General features: G+C 47.2%; 3 protein-coding genes across 3 annotated transcripts; 2 read left to right on the top strand and 1 right to left on the bottom strand.

The window, feature by feature from the left end:
- Window positions 1–1,652: 1,652 nt before the first annotated feature.
- Window positions 1,653–3,671, top strand: H6S33_007460 (uncharacterized protein; the record flags this gene model as incomplete). The annotated part of the gene is made up of 2 exons (XM_044838812.1): window positions 1,653–1,665; window positions 1,804–3,671. 2 exons carry the CDS (start codon window positions 1,653–1,655, stop codon window positions 3,669–3,671), a joined length of 1,881 nt encoding a protein of 626 aa, XP_044688996.1.
- A 6,792-nt stretch (window positions 3,672–10,463) lies between these two features.
- H6S33_007459 (uncharacterized protein) lies at window positions 10,464–12,116 on the bottom strand (the record flags this gene model as incomplete). The annotated part of the gene is made up of 3 exons (XM_044838811.1): window positions 10,464–11,545; window positions 11,932–11,954; window positions 12,040–12,116. 3 exons carry the CDS (start codon window positions 12,114–12,116, stop codon window positions 10,464–10,466), a joined length of 1,182 nt encoding a protein of 393 aa, XP_044688995.1.
- Window positions 12,117–12,943: 827 nt separating this feature from the next.
- Window positions 12,944–13,503, top strand: H6S33_007458 (uncharacterized protein; the record flags this gene model as incomplete). The annotated part of the gene is made up of 4 exons (XM_044838810.1): window positions 12,944–12,993; window positions 13,055–13,089; window positions 13,136–13,262; window positions 13,314–13,503. 4 exons carry the CDS (start codon window positions 12,944–12,946, stop codon window positions 13,501–13,503), a joined length of 402 nt encoding a protein of 133 aa, XP_044688994.1.
- Window positions 13,504–13,686: the final 183 nt, after the last annotated feature.

Genomic DNA, 13,686 nt, shown 5'->3' with positions numbered 1-13,686 from the left:
CCCAGTCCCAATCCATCCTTCGTCCATCCGCCCCTCTGTTGATCGTTCCCCCCGTACTACTACTGAGATCTACTACTTCTACCCCCCCTCTCCCCCGTCCGATTCCCCGTTCTTTCGAATCCCCTCTTCCACATACTTCCGAGTTTCTCGCCATATCCCCAGTGCTGCACGCCTTCCCCCCACAGAAATCAGTACCTGCCGTTTCATTACTGCATCCCACTCAAATACCCAAATATCAATCAGTCAGCCAAGTCTATATAATACGTGCGAAACAATTAGTTCGCCACAAGTCAACAACAGACACACTACCATTGCTTTATCTCATACGTAAAGCCACACATAGCCACAAAGTAACGTAGAGTGAGCTTCCAGATTCCAAAGAGTTCCGCGAAACCGACTGCACAATAGCGGCGCCGGTAACAACGGTACCAACATCAAAGGAAACAGCTCCTCAGAAGGGAGATCGAGTAGCAGCGACCTGCATATTTCTCCGGGCCAGTCAGACTTGAGACTTCAGCCTGCTCCCCAGGCTCACCCAGCAGCACTACCACACCCCCATCCTACCACCCCCTCCATCACTCATCCCCCCCCCCCCCTCTTCCACCATCCCCTGTGCCTCTGCTGCTTCTGCTGCTGCGCGCGCAAGAGGCTCGCCATTTTGTGTCACATCTACTACAATTACCCCCATTACAGATTCGCAGTACTTTGGTTAGTAGCCGCCTAGCTGCAAACCCCGTCTCTCCGCTTTACTTCTATCTATCTGTGTTCATCACACGCCCTAGTCGTAATCCTGCAGGTCTTTCTGTGCAAACACTCTCGGCGCACTCCATTTCTAGAACGACCGACCAATTCCAAGCGATCACATCAATATCGCTAACTGGTTCGTTGCCGGGAATTTTTATTTTCTTTCCCGTTAGTCAATCAATCTTACAGTCAGTCAATCAATCAATTCGCTTTCTGGCAACCCTGAACTGTCCTCCTTACCTGGCATCCATTACCTCCCCTGCTTGTCTACCTTTGCCCCTCCAACCAACCAACCAGCGATCTACCCAACGTACTTAGCTACATAGCCAACCAGCGTCCAGCCCCACATCTACTCACCTCCACCTCCTACCCTACCCTAACTACATACTACTACATCTACTCTACTTCCACTCACCCCACCCCCTTACAACTACATAACACACTACCCACGGCTTCCATTCGGTCTTTGTAGAAAAGCTATTTCTCATCTCCATCGCTCCGTAGAATCCGGCCGTCTCGATATTCTCTAAGCTATAATTTATTTTTGCCAAAGAGTCTTGTCGGTAGTCACCTCTTCAGTCATTAAAACCAGAACCAATTCCGCTACACTTTTTTTATTGCCAACACACGAAACGAAACGAAACGTTCCTCCATACCAAGCTGTCACTGTTTCTTGGCTCTTACTACTCTTTTTGTGCTCAATTTCTCTGTTGCACCGACGTTCTGAGATCGGTACCCATCACTTCAACACGCATACACGCAGCTCGACGCAACTAAGGCCAAGTGCGCACAGCAAGGTTGTTGCGCGGTTCCTGGCAGTTAAAGGTGAGAAGGTGTGAGCAACACCCAGAGTTGAAGTTTCCAGTTTTTCCGGTATCCAGTATTGGACACCACAAAGTCTTTTTATTATGCCGATGACTAGTGAGTTAAGCTTTTACTTTACTACGTGCGGTTGCACGGTTATCTTTTTTTTTTTTTTGAATCGGTTGCCTACCTACACTTAGATGTAGTGAATCAACCAAGTAAAAAAAATAAGAAGCTAACGGCGTCCCTCCCTAGTGCCTACATTTAGCTCCAATACATTTAAAAAGAGCTCCGCAGACCTAAGAGTCGACATACCTCACCATAACAACGGTATGCACGCCTACAACAGCAATTCCAGCAGTGGGAATGTTCCCAACTCGCCAGCTCCTTTCATCAAGAATGAGCCTCAAGACGAGTCAAGGTTTCTTCATCAGACACCATATCACGACGCATATAGCATGTCGAGCCATTCCTATCAGCAAGGCGGATTTGGAGACCAGAGTTATTCTGCTGGTGGCGATGGGAGCATCGATCCATCAGAACTTACCATGTCTCCGTCGATGCCAATCCAACAGAACGGTGGATTCTACCCCAACTTTTCAACTTCCAATAATATGGGGTACATGGGTAGCCACATGCCCGATGAGGATCTTGTGGCTACATTAGGAGGTCCATTGGATGATAGTCATATAAACAACGGCCAGTTCGATGCCAATCAGAACGACTACGATAACAGCACCCATGGTTCACTCCATAATCTGTTCCCGGGAATGGATCGGAACACAAATGGAGGCGGAGGTGAGAACGGTGCATCAGTTGGGCCTACCAATATCGAGATGTTTTCTCACACTCCTGATAATGCGCCACAATCACCATTCATTCGTGGCTTTCATTCACTGCACTTCCGTCAGATGAACAATTCTTACAATGGAGCGACGGCTGAGACTCCATCTTCATACAACGCATCACCTGTTATTGGATCTGATTCGACTCAAGGTACGAATTTCGATCAGTACATGGCTACTGGTAAGAGGAAAGCTCGACCAGCTGTATTGGAAAGAACTAGCTCGCGCAAAAGTCCACATTCAAGATCACCCCATACACCCAAGACTCCCGGAATTGGTGCCTTGTCGCTGGAGTCATCAAGTGTTCCATCACAGCCCATTCCGCCGACTCACATGAATGCTCATCGCCATCACAAATCGCTATCGAACCAGTGGGATGGAAATTCGGGTTCCTACCTCGATTCCCCTCTCTCCTCGCCAGGACATTCCACGGTTCATTCACAAATTGCCGATGTTTTCAAATCAGGAAAACACGCTTCGCTACCTGCTAAAGTCGAGCCAGGTCCCGGCGGACACACCCTTCAAAATACACAGGAGGCCAAAAGGCGCCGGAGGCGGGAAAGTCACAATATGGTTGAGCGTCGGCGAAGAGATAATATCAATGAGCGCATTCAAGAGTTGTCTCACCTTGTACCCCAACATCGTCTCGAGGACGAAAAGGTACGCAAGCATCTGGTAAATAACGGCTCCTTGTCACCAACCATGGGAGGACCTAGCGGTAGTCCGCCTCGTGCGACATCCATGCTTGCCGGGGGTGTTGGTCGCCGAGCTAGTGGTGTGACGGCTGCTGGCATCGCTGGCGAGGAGAAGGACAAGGGTCCGAATAAGGGAGACATTTTGAATGGAGCAGTTGGCTGGACAAGAGATTTGATGTGGTCTCTTCATGAGAAATTGGAACAAGAAAAGAAGCTCAGAGACCTTATTACCAGCCTTGGCGGTACTTTCCCATTCGAGCCAAGCGAAGATGACAAGAGGATGTCATCTGAGCTATACACCGCGATCGATAAGAATGGTGTACAGAGCTTTAGTTATTCGAGGACACCTGGAACGAGCCTAAGGGTGCCAGGGTACACCGATTATGCTGGAAATCCACTAGGTAGCGGTAATAATGTCATGTCTCCGCGTGTGAGCCCGTCTGGTTCCGCAGGGAAGTCTGGCCAGAATGGCGGCTCAGCTCGAGCTACACCCCAGCAGCAACAGCAGCCACAATTCTGGAACCAAAATGGCGATGACATGCCATTCAAGGAGGAGGATGAATACACAATGGACATCTCGTAAAGTTGCGGATGATCCGCCTCCCTGCTCGTTACACATTTTCGAGACGATGCTAGTCGTGGCTCAAGTTATCCGACGGCAGTGATAGCTTCAGAGTTTATGCGATCAAACCATGGTCGATTTGATGCAGATTGGACGCAGGGGAATTGCTTGGGTTTATGAAGTTGTTTGGACGTTTCTCTGGATGTGTATTATGAAGAACGAAGGATGTTTGGCGTTTATGTTTCGCATGATTGAAGGACATGCATGGCCCTATTTTATATTCTGTTTTTATTCCTGTTGTCCTACTCTCTCCACGTTTGTTTAGCTCTTCTCGTGTATAAATAGGGTAGGATTATGGTCTTGATTCTTTTTTTCTTTTTAATTTCTTTCCGTTGTGGACTTACAATTGTTCGTGCTAAATCCTGTTTGTTATCTATTCCGTTGTTTGTTTATGCATCAAGATATTTCTTCTCTTCTATTCATGTTCGCATTTGCTGGTGTATTGAGGGGTTTCATATTGCTGCTTTTATGATTTCTTGGTTTCTTTACTAACTCTACTTGGCGGCGTTTCAAGTCGTTACTTTGTTTCCGTTCCCTTCCCCATATTGCCCATTTTCATATCTCCTTCTTTCCCTTAATTAAGTGCTAGAGCCCTTGGAGTGGGGTGGATTTCTATGATTGGGATCTTCCCATTTCATTGTGCTTAGTAACCGGGGCTTTATTTTGAAATTTATTTTTCTATGACGGTATCTGGTAGTTATTTGAATACGAATGTAACCTCTCTTGCAAAAATATCGATCCATCTATAGCTGCTATCTGCGTGGAAAAAAAGGGAAACCGGGCCCTCATAGATAGGATAATATATAGATACAATGTTCATATATCTACCACCTGTAACTGGACCGAATCAAAATTCCCAAGTAGTAATATACATAAACACAGTTAAGCTGGTTATGCATAAATGGGCAGGGCTTGCAATATAAAACAACTCGGCTTCTAAAGTACATGTACTTAACAAGTAGCAATCAATAATGCTGGAGGTACATACAGATATATGCGACGTATACGGACATGTAGTATGTAGGTACCGGTACGGTGCATAAGATTAGCCCAGCCATCCATTCCAGCTGGCCGGCTGGCTGAGGCTATGAGTGACAGATAGCCCGCTCGTATGTCAATCACATTAACCTTAACTTGCCTGCCTCTGAAACCTTACATTTATCCCACCCCACCTTGCCGGGAGCACAGTATCATATACGTGGACATATATATATATTTGTATTATGCTCACGACCATCTAGATCTAGATCTACCTTCATTTGCACCAAGTACGTGTTCATACATCCTTAATGAACTGAGCGAGATGACGATTGTTGCTACATGCGGCCCAAGATAACCCTTCCATTAGCTAATTAGGTATGCAGTCGGTTTTGGGCAAAGCAATGTATCGTAGTACCAGAGGGGGCGGGGCCCGGGGGGCAGAGATGTCTGGCCAGGTAATGGGCTGATATATATTGACGCTGGGAGCGGGCGGGGTGGGATGCGGTGGAGTGGAGTATTGGGGGAGGTTAAGCCGATATCAGCAATTTAGGGCCATACAACCCAGGTTTGTGGAGCGACGGGGCATAAGTACATACACCGACTCTTCATGTAGAGTTGAGGGGTGAAGAAATTTCTTCGCTCTATTACTGGCCAAAGGCTTGGCCTGCGTTTGACAACAGAGGGTTTGATGCTGGTACCCGCACCGCGTGGGAAGAGGGGGTTTAAAATGTCGAGTGACGGTCCGTGATTCTTACTGATCACAAACTCTTTTTTTTATATTTTTTTTACTTTCTTCCCGATATATGCTTCCTCAGAGATAGCTATAGGTATAGCATTCATGCGAACACATTGTATTCCTTAAGCTTGCATGCATGTTTATGTCTACCTATAGGTCGTTGAATTATCGTCCGATAGGAAGTAACTACATGTCCATCTACGCACACAAGTTTGAAGAGGAAGAGAATGGAGGATGGGCAGTTCTTCATTTCTGCCGTGTCAGAACTTGTTCTTTACTCCAATTCCCCCTTGCTCTATCTGGAGCCGATTATCAGGACGGTGTCACGGTGAAAGTATATCATGAATCATGAATGGTTGTAGTACAGCAAAAGTCAACTGTTTTGCACAAGAGGTATTGGTGGGATTAAGATTCAAGGCGGCTATTTTCAATACCTTAAGCTTTAGAGAAATGCGGCAGCCTAGTCTCGCGCGCCCTATTCGATCGGGGAAGAGAAAAAAAAACATGTTCTTTGATCAGCTAGTGATCGACCTCATAGTGCACTCAGAAAGCACAGTTAATGAATAGAAAACCACCCGGCTATTCTTTCAGGTATCTGCTCTACAAAAAAAAAAAAAAAAGAAAAAAAAGTAGCACCGGAAGTATGTCTTAGCTGGCAAGTTGCATATCATTCCTGTTCCGTAAATTAGTAGGCTGAGGTACCGGTAGTGATTTTTTTCTTTTCTTTTTTCTCCCTCAAGTAAGCAGACGCGTACGGGAATCTGCCTGGGAAGCTAGGGAGGGAAGAAAAAGAGAGATACGTATATACATGAGAGGATCTACGCGGAAATCATAGTTACCGGTGTTCACCAAACGGCAAGGCACATAACAGACACCGTACCAGTCGTAACAATCGCTAAGTAGCTAGGTTAACTGCCATATTGCATGCAGGCTGCTATTGGATCAACTCTCTTTTACTCTTCTCTTCTTGCACTCAGGCTTACGGCGCGGCAGCATGGCATACATTTGGCAGGTAAACTATGTGCATCAAGCCAATGTTCTTTTTCGCACAAACCCGTTCCTTCAGGTTCCACCGGCGATCAGAGCAACAGTAGCTTGAATGCAGTACCCCCCTGAGCCAAACCCAGCCACTGAGCGAGGCATGACTGGTTCACGTGGCTGGGGAGCCTCAGAAAGAATCGAAAAATCACGGCACCGAATATCACTCGTGGTGCTGCGTCATAGAACATGATTCATGAGAGAGCCCAGAGTGGGGTCTCGTGCGGCTGAGTGCTCCTACTCTACCTCGGGATGAACCGGGGGGTGTGGGTGTGTGGGGGTTTCTTTTTTTGTGAGCACTCTTTCTCTTTGTCAATAATATGTACGTAGGCAGCTATTCTGGGGATTTTTTCCAAGACTAAATATTGCATGTTCTGATTTGATGGAGAAGGCTATGTTACAATATCGATGACGCAGGAGATAGTGAGCCTGAAAGTATGGATACCTGTGCCGGTGATAGCTTGGGTGGGGAGGTTTGGAGGGGGGTTGTTTCGGACGCCGGAAGTTCATGGTGACCATATTGGGGTGGAGGTGTACGTACTCGGTTTCTATTTTGCTGACGTCCTATAAGGAACCTCTGGTCCAAAAGGAATACTCGGAATAGTGATCCCGAGGCCTGAAAGCTGGTCGGTGATCAGGCCCAGAGATCTGAAGATCGAAAAAGGAAAAAAAAAAAAGGAAAAAGGTGATACAGAATCCCCAGATTTTTTATTTTTTTTATTATAAAGCCTCACATACCAGTACTACCTGGACAGAAATCAAGATAAGGTCTCGAGACTGAAATAGCAGGGTTAATGTAAATGGTTGTCTCGAAGTAGTTCAGGGTTCCTTAGTTGCCGTCTTTTAGTTATTACGAAATTTGCTACTAACCACATTCATTTAGTGTGGGTAATAATAGTAATCTAGTGACACGAGGTTAGGCGTCCTATCATTCACCATAGCGAGACATCGAGAAAACAGGGCCTGTATAACATGCAAAATCATATGTAGGTACAGTCGTGAGTCGACTCGACCAGGAGTAAGCAAAAGCCCCATAAGGCTGTAATATCGAACACTCCAGAAGTCATTACTATCATGCAATTTGAGAGCGGGGTTGAGTAATACCACGCAAAATACAGCTACCTAAAAAGTAACTGAGAGTACACGCCGAGCTTACATTAATATCTTCAGACGCCCAAATAATTGGGCCACCTTGCTTACAAATCTACAAAATACACAAAAAACCTGTTCTAGTAATGTGATACCAAATCGACCATGTGCTACAGTTCCACGAGAGGGGTGGATGTCAACCCTTGTAGATGTCAACCAGTCAGGTGGTGGCGGAGGAAGATGTTTCTGTTTACCAGGAGAGCAGGAGCCTCAGACAGGTCCGATCCTTGAAACGGACGTCCCATGGCATGTTTTATTTGGCGTCATGTGACTGGCATGTCTTGTTTCAAAGCTACAAGGATCGTCCTTATATGTAACTAAACCCTAACCCTATAATTATTCCTACCCACATATATCGCAAGTGCGATCAGTTTCAGACTTTGGATTGCGCACATTGGGAAGCTATCAATCAACGTCTGTGTTCTCAATAGCATAATTCCAATTGTTCACTGTATTATATCATCGCAAGATACAAGGCGGACCACAAGTGAACTCAATGTATTTAATCATGAATAATCACTCATGCTCAGCCTTATAGTTATCTCAAATTATAAACACGCCCGGCCCGAAACGCAACAGCAGAATCTCTAAGATAAATCAAAATCACCCCCTTATATAGTAAACCACCCAATACGAGCAAAGAAGGTTGGTGCCCCTAGCTAACTCCCCGAACCTACTTGGTCTGTATACGTAGGTTGTAGGAAATGCCTTGTCGGAATAGTAAAAATCATGCTCTTTGTGGTCAGGAGGCTTAATGTTCCTATCTATTCACTACTCAGCGAATCGGAAAGCCTAGGGTGGTATGAATTCATAAAATAACATGCAAAAAAGAAGAAAAATAGAGTACTATGTCTATTACAGCCACTGAAAACGTTATCTAGTGATAGTATAGTAGTGACCTAACGTGTCCCCTCCCCTCCCAATAGGCCAGAGCAGTCCAAAGCCACCAGGAGTATTTTAGTTAAAAAATAATGCGTAGGCTCAACCCCTCATACACTTACAGAGTCTTTTTTTTCCCCGGTACCTTTGCAATTTGACCAAACTTGGGTTTCTAGGATGGCTTGGCAATGTTTAGTGCATGGTGGGAAATGATACTTTTGACCGTCACACAACCATGCCACACCCGTCCGACCCGTACCTCACTGATACTCAGTAGCGATAGTAACCCCTGAACCTTCAGGCCGAATCGAAATCAGAGGCACTCAACCCCTTTATGGTAATCGTGATGAAATCGATGCCAGAGGGTAGGATCTGTAGTCGTTGGCATGCGTAATATCTTGTAGCAGATTTCAATTCTGTGCGGTACTTGTATCACGATTATCATAAAGGGTCTGAGTGCCTCATTGCAATTCGGCCTGGCGGTTTAAGGATAGTTAATGAATCCTAAAGGCGTGTGTGCATTTAAGCTTAGCTGGCTTAACTAGATGATATCATCACCAAGAAAAAATTGAGCTGTACTCACTGAATTACATATGGGTTCTTCCCACTTCCCACGTTGTATTACTATCTTAATGTCCAATCTCTGGATATATTGACTTTAACAATCGCCTTGCACATTTGATCCACGTTCTACAACACAGTACGCTGTGCTGCTAAGATATTCTTCTTGCCTCCTAAGTTACAATCTTCGAACTCATAAGCCGCAAAACGGAGGCTGTCCCCGAGAGAAAAAAAGGTTGTGATATGTTGATTAATAAGAACTTTTAACTACCTTATTGGTTATAAGGGAAGTAGGTTAACTGTTGTAATGACATCGCCGCGTACTTATGTCGTTGACTCCCCCGCCGTAAAGTGCTTCATAAATTATCACTCGTGGTTCTCAATATGCCAACTACAGACATTAAATGCTAGATTAATTAGGTATGTCTGATTTCTATTATAACATATATACGTATAAATAAACGCCTAATATCTACTAAATAGAACCTACCATGTGATTGAACACCCCAGATACGAACCCAAAAGTACCCAGAAGCGTTTTTGTATACGTATAGATAAATTCTTCCTTTTCGGGAGTGGGCATAGCCGGCTGAGTATAACTATCTGGCTAGTTTGATACTACTAGCGGCATAATTCGTTCTGTAACTGTACCTGACGCTGGGTTGTGTACGCTCCGTACTGGAAAAGCGAGTGATACTTCATGACTAACCATCATCTGCAAGTACTGAATAATGTACTTAGTGAGACTAAAGCAGTGATGTCTATATGTCTCTGTTGAGATAGTTACACTGCTCCGGGGAGGACCAGGCCGCTGTTGCATGAGTATTGGCTTCTCTAATTAAGACAAACTGCAGACGCTCAAGGATCATGGGATATCACTCGCAGGATTTGTTAGCGCCAATGTTGGATATTTGGCTTTTCGAACTAGTATAGGTGAGCTGTCCAAATCTGTTAGATCGACAATTGCCATTACTATGTCGCCACCTGTCCAATGCGTGACTGTGTGGCTGTTGGGCTCGTTATCGAGACAAGAACCAAGTCACTTAACTATATCGTCCTACTTTTTTAACAGCTATGTATTGTAATTATCCCTGAGATAAGATACTGGCTGCTATCTACCCTCGACACAGCACAGCTCTATTCACGACTCGAACGGGTTCTATTAGATTTGATAACTATAGGAAACATGTAGCCAATCTTATTCTTATCACACCAGACTAAAGAAAAAAGAACTATTATTCCTAGCTTTACTAAAAATTACCGCCAGCTATTCTTCACTTTAGAACACAGTAGAACCTCATCCTCAATTTTGCTCCCTACTGCTGATACTCCGGCGACGGACGCCGATCCCACCCCCTCCTGGCCGCACCACCTTCAGCAGATCCCGCGGGGTGAGCATCGTATTCACTCTATTCTTCTGCGGAATGGTAGGCGGGGTCCTCTGCGACGCTGGCAATAGTAGGACGGCTCCACGGTGCAATGTTTGGTGACTCGGCACCCCATGGCACAGGAGACGGAGAAGCAGCTGGATGAGTAGGGGCAGAAGACGGGGCAGACGGGGTAGTCGTACTCCACGGTGCAATGTTTGACGACTCCGCACCCCATGGTGCAGGAGAAGGCGAAGCGGCCGAACGAGTAGGAGCAACAGAAGAAGATGGGACAGAAGTGGTCCATGGTGCAATGTTTGGCGATTCCATACCCCACGGCGCAGGAGACAGTGAAGCGGCCGAACGAGTAGGGGCAACAGAAGAAGATGGGGCAGCAGTACTCCATGATGCAATGTTCGGCTCATCTTGGCCCCACGGTGCGAGGGGCGGCGAGACAGCTGATCGAGCAGGGGCAGGAGAAGAAGCCGGGGGAGACGTACTCCACCGTGCCGGCGGCGGCGACGCCGATCTTGCTGCACCACCATTCACTCTTTCTGGAGATCCGCCGCGGCGTTCCCAGATCGGGTCTGCGTCGTGTCTTGCCGGCGGCGACGCATCCCCCCTGTTACCTCTCGCACGTAACTGGTTGGCCGTTCTCAGCAGTTCGATTTCTTTCTCGTGCTCTCTCTCAATGTCATGGATGCGTCTCTGCTCCTCCTCCATCTCCCTCATCTGCTCCCTCTTTCGCTCACGGTCCCACTGCGCATGCTTAGCGCGCTGCTCCCGCATGAATCTTTCGCGCTCCGTCCACTGCTCTCTTTCTTCAGTGAGGTCGGGGCGGCCATCTTTGGCGGCGGCGAGCTTTGTGAGCTCCCATTCGCGGGTGAGCTTTTTGGAAAGGGAGCTGAGGTCCTCGATGACGCGCTTGCAGGCGGTGGTGAGCGCTTCCTTGGGGCCTATAGTGGCATCGGTGGAGATACGGAGAGTGAAGGTGGGGAAGAGGGGGTGCGGGACTTTATAGGCGGCGAAGAGAACGTGGTCCGTGTCAAGGAGAGCGGAGGTGAGGAGGTTGCCGAGGGTGTGGTCTTCGCGGGAGAAGGTGAAGATAGCGGTATTAGGGAGGCCTGGGAAGGGGATGTTAGTGGGGTGATATCGAGGAGAGTGATGTTTGGGGGAGTGGTATTGGGTAGAGTGATATTGAGTAGAATGATATTGAAGACACAATTGAGATTTAGGGTAGGAAGTTGGGATTTGGGAGGGATAGAAGGTAGGACAGTTGAGCATGATATATCATGGCAATAGCAAAAGCAGCAGCGCAATTACAAAGAGCAGACCAAGAGCAACTCATTCCAGCAAAGGAGCAGTATTGAGCTCCCGCTATCCAAAGCCCAAAACACAAAACACAAAACCGCACACCCAAGCCGCAGATCCATAGCCATAGCCAAAAAAAAAAAAAAAAAAAAAAGCGTCAAAAAGCCATCAAACAAACAAACAAACAAAAAGAACTTACGCAAATCCCACTCCATCGTAACCCTGTCCACACACACCCACAGTTAGCATTCTTTTCTCTTTTCTCTTCTCTTCTGTGCTCCCCTCAATTGATCAAGTGATAACATACTTCTCTTCGCCCTCCATCAGCGTAAACAGCTCATACCTCTCCTGACGGTCGTCCATGTTCCGCGCATCTTGCTTCATGGTGAGAGCGAAACGTTAAAAGACCAGGAAATGCTATACCAGATGCTATGCTGGTATATGTCGTGATAGTTGATGGTTGTGTGTGACTTTGAGTTAGTGTTGGGATGAACTAGAAGATCAATGTCGTGTGGAAAATTGGAAATTGGGTGGGATGGCTGGCAGGGAAAGGTGCGGCAGGCAGCGGGAAGGACCCTGGCTGAGAGCAAACATGCACTAGCGATCATACTCTGGAATTGTCCGGGGACGGCTTTTACCGCTGGACCACTGGAGCTGGGCGCGGGTAGATTAGATAAGACCTTTAACTTCAGATTGATTGTTTAGATCTAGATGCTATGCTATTGAAGATTACATAGTACCATGTTGAGCTCAATGGTTAATGCTCCATGCTCCATGCTCCATGCTCAATGCTCAATGCTCAATGCCCCATAGAATTGTTTTAACTTGCTAAAACTGACTAGTCAGCTATACCTATCTATCTACTACATGTATTTTATAAAGAATGGGAAGCACTAACACAGATCCGCCCCGCCGCTCCCACACCGCGCCGCCATGACCATGCAGGGCCCACGGGAGATCGCCGCAGGGATCCTACCTCACCACGAAAACAAGCAAAATGCATCACACCCTGCCAATGACTACTGTGCAAGTAGAAATTGGCTTTAGAACATACACGGCTGTGATATGGGCTGTAGGCGTGGGGTTTGGTGTATATTTGGGTTTCGAGTCTATCTCACTGGTTGGACCATACCATGTCATACTATCGGGCACTATTCACGAAACACTTTTTAAAACCTTCGTGTTTACCTACCAACACAACGGAAACTACAATGAGCGGCTTCGGACGACCACCCTCGAAAGTCATTTTCTCGCCGACGCCGTAGGTCTCTTCCTCTATAGTCGCCGACCCCATACTAACCCAACCGCCCGCACCCCTCCAGTCCCGAGCGCGGCAGCTTCCCTCTCGACCATGAAGGTACACCACTCTACCTCTCCCCACCTGACCTAAGCACTAACAGTAGCGGCGCTTCCAGGCGAATGTAGATCCGTCATGACCACCTACCTGGCGTGCCTCAAGAAGGCCAAAGGCACCAACGACATGGCCTGCCGTCTGATCGCCAAGGACTACCTCAAGTGCCGCATGGACCAGTTAGTTTTCTACACCTCTCTTCAGTTTATCCGGTGGCTGATATGAGATAGTCAATTGATGGCCGTCGACGAGTTCAAGAACCTCGGCTTCCAGGAGGAGGCGCCGGCGCCGGTTGCGGCGAAGGTGGCGGTGGGCGGGAAAGGGAGTCGCCTGGATGAGCTGCGGCGCGAGAATGAGGAGCTGAAGAGGCAGCATCGGGAGGAGGATAGGAAGGCTGCTGCGGCGGCAGGGGAAAAGTAGGAGTTAGGTGTCGGTGCAGGTAGTCAGTGGTGTAGATATATAGGGTCCACACTTGTAGATTATCCGAATTGAAGCCCCGGTTCCCAAATATCGTGATCATCCGTGTCTGTGCATCGCAATCGCAACCACGGAACAACCCGCACAACCTCACTCACCTCCGACAAACCCACAAAACCCACACAC

The sequence above is a fragment of the Morchella sextelata genome, assembly GCF_020137385.1.
Source record: "Morchella sextelata strain SCLS chromosome Unknown scls_23, whole genome shotgun sequence".
Classification (NCBI taxonomy): Eukaryota; Fungi; Ascomycota; class Pezizomycetes; order Pezizales; family Morchellaceae; genus Morchella; species Morchella sextelata.
The sequence above is the reverse complement of the archived record's forward strand: the minus strand, read 5'-3'. Positions and strand labels throughout refer to the sequence as shown.